The sequence below is a fragment of the Salvelinus sp. IW2-2015 genome, linkage group LG17 (genome assembly GCF_002910315.2).
Source record: "Salvelinus sp. IW2-2015 linkage group LG17, ASM291031v2, whole genome shotgun sequence".
In the NCBI taxonomy this organism is placed as follows: Eukaryota; Metazoa; Chordata; class Actinopteri; order Salmoniformes; family Salmonidae; genus Salvelinus; species Salvelinus sp. IW2-2015.
This window is the reverse complement of record NC_036857.1, coordinates 12633285-12654348: the sequence shown is the minus strand read 5'-3', so window position 1 is coordinate 12654348 and position 21064 is coordinate 12633285. Positions and strand designations below refer to the sequence as shown.

At 43.3% G+C, this 21064-nt stretch overlaps 1 protein-coding gene and 1 long non-coding RNA gene across 2 annotated transcripts; one reads left to right on the top strand and one right to left on the bottom strand.

Annotated features, from left to right (window-relative positions):
- Nucleotides 1-2294: 2294 nt before the first annotated feature.
- LOC111976272 (vesicular inhibitory amino acid transporter) lies at nt 2295-6261 on the bottom strand. The gene is made up of 2 exons (XM_024005056.2): nt 5329-6261; nt 2295-4374 (listed from the first exon to the last, which is right to left on the bottom strand). Exons 1-2 carry the CDS (start codon nt 5725-5727, stop codon nt 3187-3189), a joined length of 1587 nt encoding a protein of 528 aa, XP_023860824.1. The 5' UTR covers nt 5728-6261; the 3' UTR covers nt 2295-3186.
- Nucleotides 6262-11550: 5289 nt separating this feature from the next.
- Nucleotides 11551-13636, top strand: LOC111977043 (uncharacterized). Its single transcript, XR_011481287.1, has 2 exons — nt 11551-13159; nt 13262-13636. It is a non-coding gene; the product is annotated as an uncharacterized lncRNA (long non-coding RNA).
- Nucleotides 13637-21064: the final 7428 nt, after the last annotated feature.

Genomic DNA, 21064 nt, shown 5'->3' with positions numbered 1-21064 from the left:
AGGTGTGAAAGGGCAGTGTGGAGTGCAATAGAGATTGCATCATCTGTGGATCTGTTGGGGCGGTACGCAAATTGGAGTGGGTCTAGGGTTTCTGGGATGATGGTGTTGATGTGAGCCAAGACCAGCCTTTTCAAAGCACTTCATGGCTACATACGTGAGTGCTATGGGTCAATAGTCAGTTAGGCAGGTTACCTTAGGGTTCTTGGGCACAGGGACTATGGTGGTCTGCTTGAAACATGTTGGTATTACAGACTCAGACAGGGAGAGGTTGAAAATGTCAGTGAAGACACTTGCCATTTGGTCAGCGCATGTTCGGAGTACACGTCCTGGTAATCTGTCTGGTCCTGCGGCCTTGTGAATGTTGACCTGTTTAAAGGTCTTACTCACGTCGGCTGCGAAAGGTGTGACCAGACAGTCGTCCGGAACAGCTGATGCTCTCATGCATGTTTCAGTGTTACTTGCCTCGAAGCAAACATAGAAGTAATTTAGCTCGTCTGGTAGGCTTGTGTCACTGGGCAGCTCTCGGCAGTGTTTCCCTTTGTAGTCTGTAATAGTTTGCAAGCCCTGCCACATCCGACGAGCGTCTGAGCCGGTGTAGTACAATTTGATCTTAGTCCTGTATTGATGCTTTGCCTGTTTGATGGATCATTGGCGGGCATAGCGGGATTTCTTATAAACTTCCGGGTTCGAGTCCCGCTCCTTGAAAGCGGCAGCTCTACCCTTTAGCTCAGTGCGGATGTTGCTGCCTGGAGGTGTGTTTTAGGTCCTTGTCCTGTTGAAAAACAAATGATAGTCCCACTAAGCGCAAACCAGATGGGATGGCGTATCGCTACATATTGTTGTGGTAGCCATGTTGGTTAAGTGTGCTTTGAATTCGAAATAAATCACAGACAGTGTCACCAGCAAAGCACCCCCACACCATCACACCTCCTCCTCCATGTTTCCCGGTGGTAACCAAACACGCGGAGCTCATCCGTTCATCTACTCTGCATCTCACAAAGACACGGCAGTTGGGACCAAAAATCTCATATTTGGACTCATCAGACCAAAGGACAGATTTCCACCAGTCTAATGTCCATTGCTCTTGTTTCTTGACCCAAACAAGTCTCTTCTTATTATTGGTGTCCTTTAGTAGTGGTTTCTTTGCAGCAATTTGACCATGAAGGCCTGATTCACCCAGTCTCCTCTGAACAGTTGATGTTGAGATGTGTCTGTTACTTGAACTCTGTGAAGCATTTATTTGGGCTGTAATTTCTGAGGCTGGTAACTCTAATGAACTTATCCTCTGCAGCAGAGGTAACTGAGTCTTCCTTTCCTGTGACAGTTCTCATGAGAGCCAGTTTTTTCAACTGTACTTTTATATATATTTTTTAATTTAACCAGGCAAGTCAGTTAAGAACAAATTCTTATTTATAATGACGGCCTACCCCGGCCAAACCCTAACCCGGACGACGTTGGGCCAATTGTGCACTGCCCTAAGCTGGACGATGCTGGGCCAATTGTGCGCTTGAAGAAACTTGAAACTTGAAGAAACTTTCAAAGGTCTTGAAATTTTTCGGATTGACTGACCTTCATGTCTTAAAAGTAATGATGGACTGTCGTTTCTCTTTGCTTATTTGAGCTGTTCTTGCCATAATATGGACTTAGTCTTTTACAAATAGGGCTATCTTCTGTATACCACCCCTATGTTGTCATAATACAACTGATTGGCTCAAACACATTAAGGAAAGAAATTCCACAAATTAACTTTTAACAAGCCACACCTGTTAATTGAAATCCATTCCAGGTGACTACCTCATGAAGCTGGTTGAGAGAATGCCAAGAGTGTGCAAAGCTGTCATCAAGGCAAAGGGTGGCTACTTTCAAGAATCTCAAATATATATAAAATATATTTTGTTTAACACATTTTTGGTTACTACATGATTCCATATGTTTTATTTCATAGTTTAGATGTATTCACTATTATTCTACAACATAGAAAACAGTAAAATAAAGAAAAACCCTGGAATGAGTATGTGTGTCCAAACTTTTGACTGGTACTGTATATATGTATATATTATTTGTACCTTTATTTTGACAGTGCTCATATGTCTCTTGGGCTGGCTATATAATTAAGTTAGCTGGGAATTAGAATGTATGAGGAGTCTAAATTTATAGGCAGATAATTCGCATGTGCAGGTGAGGTGAGTAAATCTATGATAATTTGCATAATACTGCACACCACATCCGCATTCCTCATCCAGATTTCTGCTTCCATTTTAGTGAAAGACCCCCAAACAACCACTGACTATATATTCATCCATAAAAACCTACATTTTATTCACCCATAGATTATTTTTTTCGCACATACATGAGCGTTCACAAATTCCAGATAGACATTTAATCCTTGGACAAAGATATGAATATAATGCATAAAATATTCGATTTTTTATCTATTAATTCAACACATACTCGTTTCTTACACAACATGATTAATTCCATGAAAGCACAATTAATACGTTCAACAGGTAGGGAGACTATACAGAAGACAGATGGTTTCATATAAACACATAGGAGCCACTTGCTTGCACTGCAATAATTAACTTAATCCATAATGACACGTGAAACACCAAAAACCAAATGTGTCGACAAGGAGTACGGTTGAAAACGAATCGAAATTTTCTGATTAAACCACTATATATGAGTTCCTTGTATGTTTACCCTATAGCACCATCCAACGTGGGTGCCCGGAGCGTGATTTCTCTGGTATGTCGACAGAACCTGCATGAGATTATCTAATTCTAAAGCAGCTCGATAATAAAACACTCATTTACGTATTTAAAAAAAAAAGGAAACCAATTATCAATGCAGATATCAAGACATCCACACACTAAGTTAGGCCTTATATACAGCTCATTTTCACATGCCTGACTTTGCCTGATCAGACCATGCATCATATTCAACGCTTCAGAGATGATCCATTTTCAAAGGACACTGCATTGCCCACTTCCTAATTAACATAACATTTCATTACTAAATACTGTACACTATGATTGTAAAGTCTATTATTGCACATTATCACGAAGGCAAAAAACAAAGTACACAATTACACAGTCTCCCTTTTGCTCGGTCAATCAGTCTGTCATTCAGCGCCAATGATCGATGAGATTATGACCTATGGGCTACAGAGGTAGAATGTATACATTCTTATTCCTCGACTCCATATTTGAATGCCTCAATGAGCCCCTCTACCGAGTGAATAAACCCAGAAATGCTGCATATGCCTCCTATAACGAATATGGCGACGTCGAAGAACACGTGGTGCCAGAAGAGTTTCCTCCACATCAGTTTTAGATGAAAGAGAGCCGGGAGAAGGAAGCACAACCCGGCGCCGGTAAGACTCCCGGTTAGGCCCATGAGGAGTGCGAAGTGCGGGACAAAGATGGCCATGATCAACGTGAACACCACCAGGAGGCACCGGAGGCCCAGTCCCCAGGACTTAATCCGTCCTCCCGGCCCGTAACAGTCAGGGAAAATAGCGCGCCCTCCATCCTGGAAAAATGACTTCTCCAGGACCTCTACAGCAGCGAAGAACGGCAGCGGATACGAAAGCAAGGCCTTGGCCACCAGGAACAGGTTGACCACCGCTCTGATGGTGGACGGCAGGTTGTCCGTGATAACCTCTTTGGTGGCATCTGCCCAAGTCAAGTAGGCCACCAGAGCGAACAGGCCCTTCAGAACGCAGGCTCCGATGTGGGTCCAGTCCATCATGCAGTGGAACTCCTTTGGCCTCTGCATGTTCCCCTCCAGCGAGGGCAGGAAGATCTGGGACGTGTAGCTGAAGACGATGATGCCGATGGAGATGGGAAACTTCTTGACATCGATATAGAACTTGACTTTGTCCCAGGCCCAGTCTCGGGCTCTGGAGAGGCAGTAGGCTATCACCATGATGTTGATGACAAAGTGCGCGATGGTGCAGAGTAAGCTGAACTTGGACACCGCCTTGAGGCTCTTGAGGAACGCGCAAGGCAGGAGGGCAGCCGTGGCGACTACAGACCAGGCCTTCTGCGAGACCGGCAGATTGGGGAAGCTGTTAACCATCAGGTTGCCGCTGACCACCACGTACAGGATACAGGTCATGACCAACTCAATGATCTGAGCAACGTTAACTATATGTCCGCCCAGAGACGGGAACCGTGGCTGGCAGCACGCGTTGGCGATGTCCACGTAGGAGTCCCTCACGCGCACCAGAATTCCATCCTCATTCTCTTCATACAGACACGCAATAAGAATCTTTCCGGTGTAACAACATACAACGGCGGCAAATATGATAAGAAAGAGTCCGAGGTATCCTCCGTGAAGAATGGCGTATGGTAACCCAAGGACGAACATCCCCTGTGGATACACAAGCACAGTTGAGTCGTAATGGAAATGGTCTTATCGAAGTGGCATGCCTCCCCACACCACACATGCAATAAATGATTCATATTTAAAGTTGCATAATAATAGCAAACGACATTCACATTTTCATAATCATACATGTGTGAAACCCCACATTTAACAACTGGTGTTGAGAGAAAAAAAAGCATGGGCAGGCCTCTGTTCATCTGTCAGATGACTAGCGTCCAGGCACAGAATCTAATATTTCTAAGACATTTCCTCATCAATACTGGATTTATTGTGTACAATCCACTGTAATAATAACATATACAATTTAGGAGACGCTGATATCCAAATCGACTTAGACATTCATGTATGACATTTTAATGTATGATCGGGTGGTCCCGGGAATCGAACATAATACCCTGGGTTACAAGCTCCATGCTCTACCAACTACAAAGGACCACTGTGAAATGTTATCAAGAATAACGATGTAGGCCTAATGGTGCCCGAGGCTAATCCAAACCATTTTAGCTTTGATTCATTCCAGACGGAGAGGCAACCGGGGGTCTGTTTTTTGCTGATAAGAAATAGACTTGCATAATCTTGCATAAATCCCTATTTTCCTCTAAAATCTCAAATTATTATTATACACATGCTTAAAATTAAATAGACATTCTCTTCTGATTAAATGAAGGCACAGATATGCAGTTTTTATAAATAAAATATTTAGTACACACTTGTTCTAAACTAAGGATTGTGAAATATGAAACCATACAATAAGCCTATTCAAAGTCTATTTTTACATGTCAATTAAAACATTTCTAAAGTCATTTTAAGGTCTTTTTCAGTATTTTTGTAGGATGCAAATCGGTGTCCCTGAATGGGCGTATATTGCAAGCCTATCTTGACAATAGGCTTACATTGACATAGTGCCAATATGTTTGTGTTTCTTTAAATTATTTCTACCTGAATGGCATTGGTGACGTTCCACCCCGCATCCCAAGTGGTAATTTTGGGTTTGTCCTCTAATGCCAACTCGTTACACGCCCCAGTGTTCTTGAGGGAGGAAGAGGATGGTGGACCGGTTCCGTCTCTCTGGTAGTGGCTGTCCCCCACCATCAACTCGTCTCCTCCGTCCATATCTCCGCCTTCTTCGTCACCCTGCATGATGTCCATCTGCATCCCCTGCCTGTAGTCAAAATCCAAGTCATCGCAGTCCACGAACCCCAGACCCTCTTCATCCGTAGCGGCCTGGAAGCCCAGCCTGGCAAACACTCCGCTTACCTTGGCCTGAGACTTATTGGACACTGTGTTGGCCGCATTGGTCAGCTTGTTGCCGATCTTGTGTCGAATTAAGTGAGCCATTGTTGTGAAATAAATGTGAATCTTCAGATATCAATTGGATCAAATATGGTTATTAGTTATTTTGGCTGTTGCTGCTGTGAGAGAAAGATAACCATGCCTGTTGCCAATACGTTTTGACGTTTCTCTTAACGGTTGTCCAACCGTTACATCCACATAGGCTCTCCTTAAAATCCCGTCTTTTGGTCTTGATTATCCATGTCACTCTCAAACCCCTCCTGACACTTTCTTGGCTTCAGAAGAAATTATGCAAAACAACTCCTCCTCAAGTTGGTTCTTCTAAACTGCTGAATGTGATCGAATGTCCCTGTTTGTGACCTCTCCATTAAGTTGTCCGTTTTGGTTCGGATGTTGCAGTCAACTGTGGCGCAGCTGTGACAAGTGCAAACCACGAGCGATGGAATCTGTGTGTCACAGTCGGACTAAGCACGTGTACTCGTATACTGCCAATGCAATGACTTGCTCAGCAGGCAAAAACCTCTCATGGTTCTGAAGCGGGTGTGTGTGTGCGTGTGTGAGAGCGAGAGAGACGCAGCCTACGACATAAGTATGACCCCCTTACTGGCGCAAATTCTCTGCAGTAGCCTAAGACCAAGGACAAAATTGTCAATTTATTACGTTTAGCAAATTGCTTTGAGATTTTAGAGGGAGAAAGAGGTGTATTATTTCGTTACCAGAGGCATGGATGCTAGCTCTTACGCTTTATTTATACAAACATATTTGTGCTTTATTCGATTAAGATCATTTTGCATATTGAATTAGACCTAATTCTATTTTTTTTTTTGATCGATCATTTGTTCCAATATTTTTCGTTAGGATATGATGACACTAAACATATTCAGATCGTGTTGATCTGGCAGATGTATTATCAGTTTCACGAAGGTGTAGTTTATAATTGCAGACGCATATGTTCGCTGAAAAATGTGATTTAGACTGCCTACCATTCATAGGCCTATACCAATGTTTTTGTCTTTGTCTTTTTATTCCTAATGCAAAACTACATCGAGGTGTAAAATGGATAAATAAATATGACATATTTGAAGATCAAAATCGTAGCTCAAACCTAGCTGTGACATCAATAGCATATTATTTTGATTATTTCCGTTTGTTTTTTAGTTTATTCGCTATAAGAATTAGGAGACAACGTTTTGTTTTATAGGCCCTTTGAGTATAGCCAGCAATTACTTTTTTTAAAATTTGGTATAATATATATCAAAACAATCTTTAAAAAAATATATTCTTGTCTAATTTTTTTCCCGATTATTTTAATTGATTCGCGTATCTCTGTAGCCTAAGTCAATTTTTGTTCATGGGAGCAAATTCTTTAAATTCAGGTGATAAATTAGAGACCACAACCCGCATGCATCTTCATGAGAAATTCTACTAATTTCAGCATTGCAGAACCTGGGACAGCGACTTGAATTTGCGCATATTGGCTATAACCAAGTCATTTTTTTAAATGTCCTCTGTTGTTTGACAAGCTATTTCCAACGCAGATCTATCTACACAGCATTAGCAAATTCCTCATGATTAGATCAACTATACATCTGGCATGGAAACCAAACGTAGGCCTAAATAGTATAACATCTCATGTTGGTTGTCCTTGAAACGGCATGGCATTCTAGTCCTCATTAAACACATGCCCGTGTCATGTGCGTCTGCTTTAGAACTCCCAAATTACGATATGACATTAAAGAGCAGGAATGTGTTCGAAAATGCAGAAGAAAAAAATCACGGTAACATTTGATGCCTCCAACTGTAATCCCTAAAATGATAAGAGTCACCGTATCCTTTCTCTTCTAATCGGTTCCGACATGTCACGACGCATTTTAGTATTACTGTCATCAGGTTTTGGTGCCTGCGCATGCAAGGCATTTCTAATATTTCCTTCTGTCGGAATACATTATGAACATTAAAGGAAAGGCAGAAATACAGTTGACTCTTTTCACAGAGTGAGAATAGCACATGGACAGACTGATGATAAATTAATTACAGAATAATGTATGTTGAATTGTGCATTGGTCGAAGACTAAATGAGACAAAAACGTGAAAGACGACGAGAACTCAACATTTTGCATCAACCCAGAGATAGAAAGTTCCTATATTTTCATGCTAGGCTTAGGTTGCTTTGCCAGCTGCCATTTGTGTTGAGGCATGCACAGTGTGTATGTATGTATGTGTGCTTGCATGCGTGTGTGTGTGAGGACAGTGAGGAAAGAATGTTCCCGGGAGAGTCCTTGGGGCATCTCAGTGACTAAACCTCCCTCCCCCATCGTGTGCAAAACCCTGGTCTTGGACAGAGGATAGGCTGCAAATGTTACACAAACACACAAACATGCCCCCCTCCAAACTGGATTAAAATGAACAGCACTGCACCTTCATCATGAAACAGGGTTTTGAATTCCAGTGAAATGTACTTACTAATCTTCTGGACACAAAAATATGTTGTTCTCTATCTGTATTTGCACATTTGTAGCTTCATAAGAAATAGATTTTCAGACATATTATTATTGAGATGGCATCAAATTGCTTGCTGTGGTGACCAATTTAACTTTGGGTTACAGAGGCAAAGATTTATTCAGCAAAGATGAAAGAGGAATGTCTGAAGGGGGAGAGATACTGAAGGCCTATAACCTGCTAACATGCACCAACTGGGGGCAATAGACTCAGATAGTTGCCATGGCCACAATAATTGGTTGGCAAGACTCAAAGGAACACAGGTTGTCTGTCTGAAAGCCCCACTGGTTGAAAAGGGAAGCCGCTCCAGCCAATCTAGAGCCCTAACAATGGGGAAGGGATCTAAGAAAATATAGCATCCTGGATTGAGAAAAAAACTGAGCATTTTGGTTTAGAATAGAGAAATGTAATCTGCTGCTTATACTAAATGGTCCACAAGGACATGCAATTTACATAGGAATAGATAAATAAACAGACAATTTTGAAATCTTTCCTTGGATCCCCTATGAAACATGAACACAACTTACACATACAGACACTACACACCCAGGGATTCATGCAAAGTGACAGGTGCACAAACACATTAATAACTCTATGGCCCAAAAATATCTGTTATGCTTACAGGGCTTAAGACTGAAGAGAGTGGTAGTGACAGTCTCTGTGTGTGAGGGGGCGGGGTAGTGTTTAGGGGTTGCAGGGCGTTTGGTTTGCTGCTGTGGCTCTGGTATCAGGCAGTCTAGTGGTTAAAAGCCTTGGGCCAATAACTAAAAGGTCGCTGGTTTGAATCCCGAGCCAACTAGGTGAAAAATCTGTCGATATGCCCTTGAGCAAGGCACTTAACCCTAGTTGCTCTGGTAAGAGCATCTGCTAAATTACTCAAATGTAAATATCAGAGGCAGCAGTAGGAATCTCAATGCAAACCTCCGCCTATTATGTAAACGGTGTTACCTTCCCCTCATTCATTTATGTCACTGATAGTTGGAAGTTCTCTTTTTATTTCACCAGTCCTGCATGCAAAGATTCAAACTGACATTTCACCATTTAATCTCATGATCAGCACAGAGAGAGCTGCAGCAGGAAAGATGAGTCTTTTAGGTACTGGCAATCATAACATTGCTATTCTACTACCACAACTAAATTATAAGAGTGATAATATTAACAGAGTAGTAACATGACAATAACCCAATAAATGTCTTAAGAGTCTTGCAGGAACACTTGAATATGACAGCTGATGACAAGCTAATTAGGATCTCTCTACCCTGCTTCTACAAAATGGAGGAGCTACATCATGGCAGTCCCAACGCGCTTGTAGCCTAATTGTTTCTCTGTGGCTCATCACGGTATGACATGCACAACAAGCAAAGGTTCCCAGTGTTAGGGACAGAGGTACAATGTCACGTCTTGCCTTCTGGGAGCCTATGTGGGAGATGACCTAGATCTGCTTATTAACATTAGAGGAGGTCCCCTGACTAGAGCTTTGTGCCTGAGCAGTGAACTGTGCCTCTGATTCAATGACACAGCATCAAGCTACAACATTCCCTGCTCCCAAATCTGTGCTAACCCGCCAATCAAGTCCCTGGACTGAAATAAATATGGAATGTATCCACCATTTGTTTGATTACACAGGGCATATGCCTGTTATCTCTAAATTAAAGTATTTTATGGTGCATGAATGATCTGATGTGTAAGACACTTGAGCTTAATTCTGTGGTTTTGTAACAATGGTGGCATAGAAAATGCATAGGTGAATGCCAAGTACTCCTCTTATTGACTAGCTCATGATACACTATTGCTGAAAGGATGCAGCATGGAGGGCCCTGTGTTTTGGACAATCATGTCACATGACCTGGATTTGAACCTTTATTTAAACCTTTTCCATCAAACTGTCATTATTTATTTTCATGTCAGATGTTCCAGCACCATCCTCAGACAATTATTGCTTTAATTTTTGGTGTAATTCAAATGTCTGGAAAAGGCTTAAAATAAAAGGTTAAAGGTGAAATATGCAGATATTGCTCTGCAATTTCCTGGTTGCTAACTTTCTAAAAGTTCACCTAATGTCAGTTTGTGACAAAAAAAAACAATACATTGTGTAGACAATCATTGTACCATCTAAACCACTGTGAAATATATTTTCAATAACCAAAAATATTGTATTTTTCAGCTGTTTGAAGTTGGTGTACAAAACTGAAAGTAAAAGACACAAAAACAAAACAGGAAGCATAGATATAGTGCACGTCAGAGGAGGCTGGTGGGATGAGCTATAGGAACATGGGCTCAATGTAATAGCTGGAATGGAATAAATGGAATGGTATCAAACATATGGAAACCACGTTTGGCTCCGTTCCATTTATTCCACTCCAGCCATTACAATGAACCCACCCTCCTATAGATCCTCCCACCAGCCTCCACTGGCACACATAGAACAGATCTACCGCTTCTTAGATTTACTTTCAATGAGAATGACAGATCTATAACTCACATTTCTATGTGAATTTGGTCGTGGCGCCCAGAAAGTTTTAAAATCTAGGTCATGTGACATGGTAGCCCAAAACACAGGACCCTAAATGGTGTTTCTGGTTATGGGCTGATACTCATATCAGAAGCGAATAATGATAGATAATCTTCATTTGACCCCTTACTGACGGAGTGATAGGGGACAGACCGTTTGGTGGTGGAGTGTCTATTGACAGTGCCAAAGGCACCCTATATATCACCAGCTGAGACTCCACTTTTCCCAGTCAATTGACAGTAATACTGTAAGTGTCAGACCAGAATAAATCTAGGCCTTTTCAGATATAGGGGTTGATAGGGATAGGATATCATATAACCATAATAATAGATTGATAGGAGTAGCTCACCATTTCTGCCTGGACTTAATTCAGAATGCCCAAAAGATTAATTCATGCTTTGTTTGATGCATATTCATCTCAAATGCATGAGACTAGCTTTCATTGCCCCCTCTGTTGGCAAACACTCATTCATGGATGTGGTCTTTAATGCATTAGTCCTACTTTAAAACGGTTCTGGGTCATACAGTAGGTTATCACACCCAGTCTGTACTCACATTAACATGTTCATTGAGGAAACTAAAAATATTGTAGATAAAGCCATGCATCCGTATAAAAACAAAAATGGTAGTAAATGACACCGACAGATGCCGCCAGTAAATAGACTACAGAATGTATAAATACATAGTCCTAAAACAATAGTTGTTAGGGGATCTACTATAATAGAGGATGTAATATATACATATTTTAACATTGAACTACCTTCTCCTTAATAAAATGATTGTTACCTTGTAAAAATTTTCTGAGCATCCCGGAACTTTTGGATGCTCACACAAGCCTTCGAGTCGCCTGTATTTTGTAGTAACACCCTTTCAAAATGACTTCCAAAACAGACACAACTTGCAAAATATTTTAATTTCAAGACTACAAATCATCTCCCGACATTATTGTTTAAATTGCTGCCGAATGCTTACAATCAACACTGGTCCCGATGGTAATAGATAACGGCTATTTTCAAAGGAGGGCCGGTTGGGTTGAGCATGCAAAGGGGACTAACTACAGTAGGCGCTCCGCGGCTTCTGTTCAAATCCTTGGCGGCGGGGAGCAGAGAGACAGCGCGCAGTGAATACCAAATCCGTAATGACATCTCCAACCTCGAGCCCTTGCGATGGCTCCTGAAAAGCCGGTTCGACCGAAATGTGGCTGTAAACTTCGAGATACAGGAGCTGATGTTCCATTCAGCCACCTCGGAGTTGGCGCTGATGTGAGGTGTTGAAGTTGTGTTCCACATTTTCTTTGTTGCTTGTTCTGTTGACTGTTGTGCCTTCTCACTCTTGAAAACAACTTACGCGGACAAAGGTAGCTAACTAGATAGTTGTCCGTTCAGGCACATCTGATGTGGTTTCTCTCCCCCTGTTTTAGGGCAGTGTTGAACATCCGATAGTTCTCACAGAGGCGCCCTGCAACCCGCTGCACAGTCGCCAGATGGTGTCAGTGCTGCTCTTTGAGTGCTACAGAGGCGCCAATGCAGTGGTGGGGGACTCAAGTGAAAGTCACCCAGTAAAATACTACTTCAGTAAAAGTCTAAAAGTATTTGGCTTTAAATATACTTAAGTATCAAAAGTAAAAGTATAAATAATTTAAAATGCCTTATAAAGCAAACCAGACGGCATCATTTTCTTTTTTTAAATTTGTTTTTATGGATAGCCAGGGGCATGCTCTAACTCACAGACATAATTTACAAACAAAGCATGTGTTGAGTGAGTCCACCAGATCAGAGGCCGTAGGGATGACCAGGGATGTTCTCTTGATAAGTGTGTGAATTACACAATTTTCCTGTCCTGCTAAGCTTTCAAAATGGAGCGAGTACATTTGGGTGTCAAGGAAAATGTATGGAGTAAAAAGTAGAAGTTGTCAAAAATATAAATAGTAAACTAAAGTACAGATACCCCAAAAAACGACTTAAGTATTTTTACTTAAGTACTTTACACCACTGCCCTCATGTATCCTATGGGGTGGATAGCCTGTACAGCTTATATTACAACACCGCTTTCTGCAACTCTCCCCCCCCCACACACACACGGGCATTGTCATGTCCTCCAGCTACCACTGCGCTCACATACTACCTGTTATCAATGGAAGGTAGACACAGTAATATGAGGTTTTAGGTTACTCCACTCATACTCAACCAGGTAGCCAGATCTGTCTATTATTTTGCCAAATCCTCTATTGTTTGTTTTCATGCTAGAGGAGTTGAGAAAAGAACCAACAGATGTCACTGCTATCTCACCAGATGTAACATGCTGTCCTCTGGTGTTTCCCCAGGCTGGATGCGTGTGAACGTGGGCGGGAGCCAGGCGGTGTCCTACCTCCAGCGTCTGTTCCAGCTGAAGTACACTGGTCACCTGGCGGCCGTCACCCTCTGCCTCAGAGAGCTGCTCCACAAACACAGCTACACAACCACCAAGGTCTGCCTGCCATGGGGCCAGAGAGATGTATTGAGATTGTATGAAACAGTATGTGGTGCTTTGCTTTATATGTGATTCATTGCCTGACTCTCTCTCCTTCAGAGCTGGAGAAGTGGCGCAGTGCAGAGTTCTATGAGCAGGAGGTGCACCGCATGTAGCTGCACTTCTCTGCCAAGGTTCTGGGCGGCGTGGTGATTGTGGAGGAGATGCAGGAGAGACGCGCCCAGCAGCTACGCATGCTGCAGGAGATAAACGCCTGGCACAGGGAGGAGATGCTGCAGCAGGACCAAGAGCGTCTGGAGAAACTATTGGCCCCGCAGGCAAGAACCATTATCTTTTAACCACTTCGTCAACCATGACCCTTAACTGCTGTGCAATTCCACGGTCTCGGAATTACGCAGAGTCCCCAATTTCTCACTTAAAATGTACTCCAAACAAAAACATTGATTTCAAAGTTTAATAAACCGTACAACCCTATGCACAGGGACTATGTTTAACAATTTACACTGAACATTTTACAAAAACACATTTACTGGAAAAACTATGCAGATGCAAAGTTTGGTAACAGAATTTCGTTAAAATCTCCCTCAGTTTTTTTACGTGTCCACGTTTTCCAAAAGCTTTTACATATCTGCTCCAAATTAGGATTCAATAATTCCTGCAGAAAGAATGGGGTGTCAGCTATGGCATGACACAATGACTTTGAAAAAATATCTGTTGGTTATTGAACTAAAGTAAGTGAGGTGGACTTACACCTGGTAATGGAATTGCGGTATCACGGGTCCCTGATCTGTACTCCACAGATATGCATAATTATGGATATGAATGTCATTCTCTTCATAGTGATGTATCCTGAATAGGTACACAAAGGAAAAAATATGCAATATCCTATTTTGCATATTTGGGTATTATTGTACACAATGACTTATTTTAATGAGCTCTATCCGCAAATAAAACCAAATTTGGTTGGTCAAGACCTAATAGCAGTTTGTTTCACAATTTTGAACATTAAAGTACAGCACAATAGAGCTCAGTAGAGTAGAGTACAGAACATTATTCAACGGGTGGGTCTAATCCTGAATGCTGATTAGTTAAAAGCACATTTCAGCCGGTGTCTATTCCACAAATTACCACCGGCTAAATCTATGACGTTAAAATGCCTATTCATTCTGTTCCATTTGACTGTGCAATCCACTGTCTCGGTAACCCAGGCAGGGAAGTTATAAACTTGATCTCCACTATAAAAAATAATCGAGACATTATCTCATATTTCTTTTCGACTAACATTTAGTTTTCAACAACAGAGATTTGTATAAACCCGTCTGTCTCTCCGACATTTGTAACATTGTTTCAATTTTCTAATTCGATCTCCAACTGTCCCATAGTAATGAACGTGTAATGGTCGAGAGTCAGGACGAGAGAGAGGCAGGCAGCATTTCTCAGCCATTAGAAATCATGAATCGGCTGGCATCATTTTTATGGATATATACAAAGAATTGTCAATTGGAAAAAGGTGAAACGAAGTTTGCAGTCTTTCCAGCTTCAGTTTGAAATCATTGTGTTAGCTGTGTTGTTTGCTAGCCCCTCTGAACAAGTGTCCTAATGAGAGAGCACATTTTCTATGCCAAGCGAAATCGTGCCTCATTAGCTCATTGTTATGGATGTATCCAAATAAATGTCACTAGAAAACAGCTTAACAAATGCAGCTACTGTTGTTATTCTGTCTGCACTGTTTGGCGTGACTGTAAATTAGCAGTAGTTGGCTAGCAAGCAAGGGATAAGAACGTTGCCAGTATGGCAATGGAACATTTAGAATGAATGACTGGGTCGCGTCCATAGATACGGAACAAAAAGACTGAACGACTGGGTCGTCAAAAAGACTGAACGCTGGAATGCGCTTTTAACTAATCACCTTTTAGGATTAGACCCCAGCATTCAGGATTAGACCCCACGTTGTATAATGTGTATTATAAATTGGGTGTTTCCAGCCCTGAATGCTGATAGCCGTGATATATTTAAAAAAATAAGGCCTGTGGTATATTGGCCAAGGGCTGTTCTTCGCACGACCCAATGCGGAGTGTCTGGATACAGCCCTTAGCCGTGGTATATTGGCCATATACCACAAACCCCCAGGTGCCTTATTGCTATTATAAACTGGTTACTAACTGAATGCGTTTTGTGTTTTGTCATACCCGTGGTATACGGTTTGATATTTTTTATTTGACCTTTATTTAACTAGGCAAGTCAGTTAAGAACAAATTCTTATTTTCAATGACGGCCTAGGAACAGTGGGTTAACTGACTTGTTCAGAGGCAGAACGACAGATTTTTACCTTGTCAGCTCGGGGATTCGATCTTGCAACCTTTCGGTTACTATTCCAAGGCTCTAACCACTAGGCTACCCTGCAGCCCCAATATACCACGGCTGTCACCCAATCAGCATTCAGGCCTTGAACCACCCAGTTTATAACAGACCGTATGACAAAACATTTATTTGTACTGCTCTAATTATGTTGGTAACCAGTTTATAATAGCAATAAGGCACCTCTGGGGTTTGTGGTATTGGCCAATATGCCACGGCTAAGGGCTGTGTCCCCTTAGCCGTGGTATAATTGGCCATATACCATACCCCCTTGTGCCTTATTGCTATTATAAACGTATAATTCTATCCAAGATAGCGTAGCAGTCAAACGTCTTTGTCCTTCGTCTTGTCGTGTCCCATGTATATATCTTTTATATATTTTCTTTGCATATATTTTTTTCAAACCTCAACTTCAAAATAGTCTCCTGCAACCCGCCTCACCCAATGTGGTGTGGATCTGTTTTTTCTAAAGTATTTTTATTTACCTCGGAACCGCAATCCCCCAACAGACTACTAGCTACTAGCTAGTAGTCAGCTAACCACTGCTAGCGGTCATCAGTTAACCTTAGCTCGGAAAGCTCTCGCCAGTTTGTTCAACGTGACTCAAACCACAGCATACCGGACCTATTTTCTCTCCATATCCCCGGATTCCTACCGCAAGCTCTGAACCTTTTCACCTGGATCATCGCAGCTAGCTAGCTGCTATCCGAGTGACTACTCCTGGCTAACGTCTGTCCCGAAGCAAGCACCAATTAGCCTGGAGCTAGCACACGCTAGGCCCATTCTCCCAGCTAGCTGAAGAGGCCCATCAGCCACTCCTGGGCTACAATACCCGGACCCTTTCTACTGCCGGTACACGGCACGGAACCCCGCCGATCCTTCACGACTGGACTACCGACGTAATCTGCTCGAGGGGGTACTCAACTGGCCCCTACGTCGCGACGTCCCCTGAATGCCCATCTGCTAGCCCGCTAGCTGCGCCCCGCTAGCTGTCTAGAGCATATTGGACTGTTATCTGAATAGATCCATCGGCCAATTTCTTGGGCCGCTATACCTATTTTGCCAATTGGACTTGGACCCCTCTGCTACTCGGAACCCTACTTATCTATCAACGTCACCGCACGCGGAGCCTAAAACAGACTTTCCTCCATCGCGACGTCCCTCTAAGGCCCTTCTGCTAGCTTGCTAGCCCCGGCCTGCTAACTGTCTGAATCGCAGTGTCTCCAGCCAGCCCAACCACTCACTGGACCCCTATGATCACTCGGCTATGCATGCCTCTCCCTAATATCAATATGCCTTGTCCATTACTGTCCTGGTTAGTGATTGTCTTATTTCACTGTAGAGCCTCTAGCTCTGCTCAATATGCCTTAACCAACCATTTAGTTCCATCTCCCACATATGCGGTGACATCACCTGGTTTAAACGTCTCTAGAGGCAATCTCTCTCTCATCATCACTCAATGCCTAGGTTTACCTCCAATGTACTCACATCCTACCATACCTTTGTCTGTACATTATGTATTGAATCTATTCTATCGCGCCAAGAAACCTGCTCCTTTTACTCTGTTCCGAATGTACTAGACGACCAGTTCTGATAGCCTATAGCCGTACCCTTATCCTACTCTGTTCCTCTGGTGATGTAGAGGTTAAACCAGGCCCTGCAGTGCCTAGCTCCACTCCTACTCCCCAGGTGCTCTCATTTGTTGACTTCTGTAACCGTAAAAGCATTGGTTTCATGCATGTTAACATTAGAAGCCTCCTCCCTAAGTTTGTTTTATTTACTGCTTTAGCACACTCTGCCAACTTGGATGTCCTAGCCTTGTGTGAATCCTGGCTTAGGAAGACCACCAAAAACGCTGAAAATTCCATCCCTAACTATAACATTTTCCGACAAGATAGAACTGCCAACTGATAGAACTGCAATCTACTGCAGAGTTCTGTTTTACTATCCAGGTCTGTACCCAAAATTCGAGCTTCTACTTTTAAAAATCCACCTTTGCAGAAACAAGTTTCTCACCATTGCCGCTTGCTATAGACCACCCTCTGCCTCCAGTTGTGCCCTGGACACCATATGTGAATTGATTGCCCCCCATCTATCTTCAGAGCTCTTGCTGCTAGGTGACCTAAACTGGGACATGCTTAATAACACCCCGGCCATCCTACAATCTAAGCTTGATGCCCTCAATCTCACACAAACTATCAATGAACCCACCAGGTACAACCCCAAATCCGTAAACACGGGCACCCTCATAGATATCATCCTAACCAACTTCCCTCCAAATACACCTCTGCTGTTTTCAACCAAGATCTCAGCGATCACTGCCATATTGCCTGCATCCGTAATGGGACTGCGGTCAAACGACCACCCCTCATCACTGTCAAATGCTCCCTAAAACACTTCAGCGAGCAGGCCTTTCTAATCTACCTGGCCTGGGTATCCTGGAAGGATATTGACCTCATCCTGTCAGTAGAGGATGCCTGGTTATTCTTTAAAAATGCCTTCCTCACCATCTTAAATAAGCATGCCCTGTTAAAAAAATTCTGAATCAGGAACAGATATAGCCCTTGGTTCTCTCCAGACCTGACTGCCCTTGACCAGCACAAAAACATCCTGTGGCGTACTGCATTAGCATCGAATAGCCCCCGTGATATGCAACTTTTCAAGGAAGTTAGGAACCAATATACACAGGCAGTTAGGAAAACTAAGGCTAGCTTTTTCAAGCAGAAATTTGCATCCTGTAGCACAAACTCAAAAAAGTTCTGGGACACTGTAAAGTCCATGGAGAATAAGAGCACCTCCTCCCAGCTGCACACTGCACTGAGGCTAGGAAACACTGTCACCACCGATAAATCCACTATAATTGACAATTTCAATAAGCATTTTTCTACGGCTGGCCATGCTTTCCACCTGGCTACCTCGATCAACAGCCCTCCACAGCAACTCGCCCAAGCCTCCCCCATATCTCCTTCACCCAAATCCAGATCAAATCAAAATCAAATTTTATTTGTCACATACACATGGTTAGCAGATGTTAATGCGAGTGTAGCGAAATGCTTGTGCTTCTAGCTCCGACAATGCAGTAATAACCAACGAGTAATCTAACCTAACAATTTCACAACAGCTACCTTATACACACACGTGTAAAGGGATGAAGAATATGTACAAAAAGATATATGAATGAGTGATGGTACAGAACGGCATAGGCAAGAATGCAGTAGAAGGTATCGAGTACAGTATATACATGTGAGATGAGTAATGTAGGGTATGTAAACATTATATTAAGTGGCATTGTTTAAAGTGGCTAGAGATGCATTTTTTTACATTTATGGCAGCAGCCACTCAATGTTAGTGGTGGCTGTTTAACAGTCTGATGGCCTTGAGATAGAAGCTGTTTTTCAGTCTCTCGGTCCCTGCTTTGATGCACCTGTACTGACCTCGCCTTCTGGATGATAGCGGGGTGAACAGGCAGTGGCTCGAATGGTTGTTGACCTTGATGATCTTTATGGCCTTCCTGTGACATCGGGTGGTGTAGGTGTCCTGGAGGGCAGGTAGTTTGCCCCCGGTGATGCGTTGTGCAGACCTCACTACCCTCTGGAGAGTCTTACGGTTGTGGGCGGAGCAGTTTCCGTACCAGGCGGTGATACAGCCCGACAGGATGCTCTCGATTTGTGCATCTGTAAAAGTTTGTGAGTGCTTTTGGTGACAAGCCTAATTTCTTCAGCCTCCTGAGGTTGAAGAGGCGCTGCTGCGCCTTCTTCACCACGCTGTCTGTGTGAGTGGACCAATTCAGTTTGTCCGTGATGTGTACGCCGAGGAATTTAAAACTTTCTACCCTCTCCACCACTGTCCCGTCGATGTGGATAGGGGGTGCTCCCTCTGCTGTTTCCTGAAGTCCACGATCATCTCCTTTGTTTTGTTGAGTGTGAGGTTATTTCCCTGACACCACACTCCGAGGGCCCTCACCTCCTCCCTGTAGTCCGTCTCGTCGTTGTTGGTAATCAAGCCTACCACTGTAGTGTCGTCTGCAAACTTGATGATTGAGTTGGAGGCGTGCATGGCCACGCAGTCGTGGGTGAACAGGGAGTACAGGAGAGGGCTCAGAACGCACCCTTGTCGGGCCCCAGTGTTGAGGATCAGCGGGGTGGAGATGTTGTTACCTACCCTCACCACCTGGTGGCGGCCCGTCAGGAAGTCCAGTACCCAGTTGCACAGGGCGGGGTCGAGACCCAGGGTCTCGAGCTTGATGACGAGTTTGGAGGGTACCATGGTGTTAAACGCTGAGCTGTAGTCAATGAACAGCATTCTCACATAGGTATTCCTCCTGTCCAGATGGGTTAGGGCAGTGTGCAGTGTGGTTGTGATTGCGTCGTCTGTGGACCTATTGGAGCGGTAAGCAAATTGTAGTGGGTCTAGGGTGTCAGATAGGGTGGAGGTGGTATGGTCCTTGACTAGTCTCTCAAAGCACTTCATGATGACGGAAGTGAGTGCTACGGGGCGGTAATCGTTTAGCTCAGTTACCTTAGCTTTCTTGGGAACAGGAACAATGGTGGCCCTCTTGAAGCATGTGGGAACAGCAGACTGCAATAAGGATTGATTGAATATTGATTGAATTGATTGAATAGATAGCTGATGTTCTGAAAGAGCTGCAAAATCTGGACCCTTACAAATCAGCTGGGTTAGACAATCTGGACTCTCTTTCTAAAATTATCTGCCGAAATTGTTGCAACCCCTATTTACTAGCCGGTTCAACCTCTCTTTTGTATTGCCTGAGATCCCCAAAGATTGGAAAGCTGCCGCGGTCATCCCCCTCTTCAAAGGGGGAGACACTCTAGACCCAAACTGCTACAGACCTATATCTATCCTACCCTGCCTTTCTAAGGTCTTTCGAAAGCCAAGTTAACAAACAGATTACCGACCATTTAGAATCCCACCATACCTTCTCCTCTATGCAATCTGGTTTCAGAGCTGGTCATGGGTGCACCTCAGCCACGCTCAACGTCCTAAACGATATCATAACCGCCATCGATAAGAGACATTACTGTGCAGCCGTATTCGTCGACCTGGCCAAGGCTTTCGACTGTCAATCACCACATTCCTATCGGCAGACTCAACAGCCTTGGTTTCTCAAATGATTGCCTCGCCTGGTTCACCAACTACTTCTCTGATAGAGTTCAGTGTGTCAAATCAGAGGGCCTGTTGTCCGGACCTCTGGCAGTCTATGGGGGTGCCACAGGGTTCAATTCTTGGGCCGACTCTCTTCTCTGTATACATTAATGATGTCGCTCTTGCTGCTGGTGATTCTCTGATCCGCCTCTACGCAGACGACACCATTCTGTATACCTCTGGCCCTTCTTTGGACACTGTGTTAACTAACCTTCAGACGAACTTCAATGCCATTCAACTCTCCTTCCGTGGCCTCCAACTGCTCTTAAATGCAAGTAAAACTAAATGCATGCTCTTCAACCGATTGCTGCCCGCACCTGCACGCCCATCCAGCATCACTACTCTGGACGGTTCTGACTTAGAATATGTGGACAACTACAA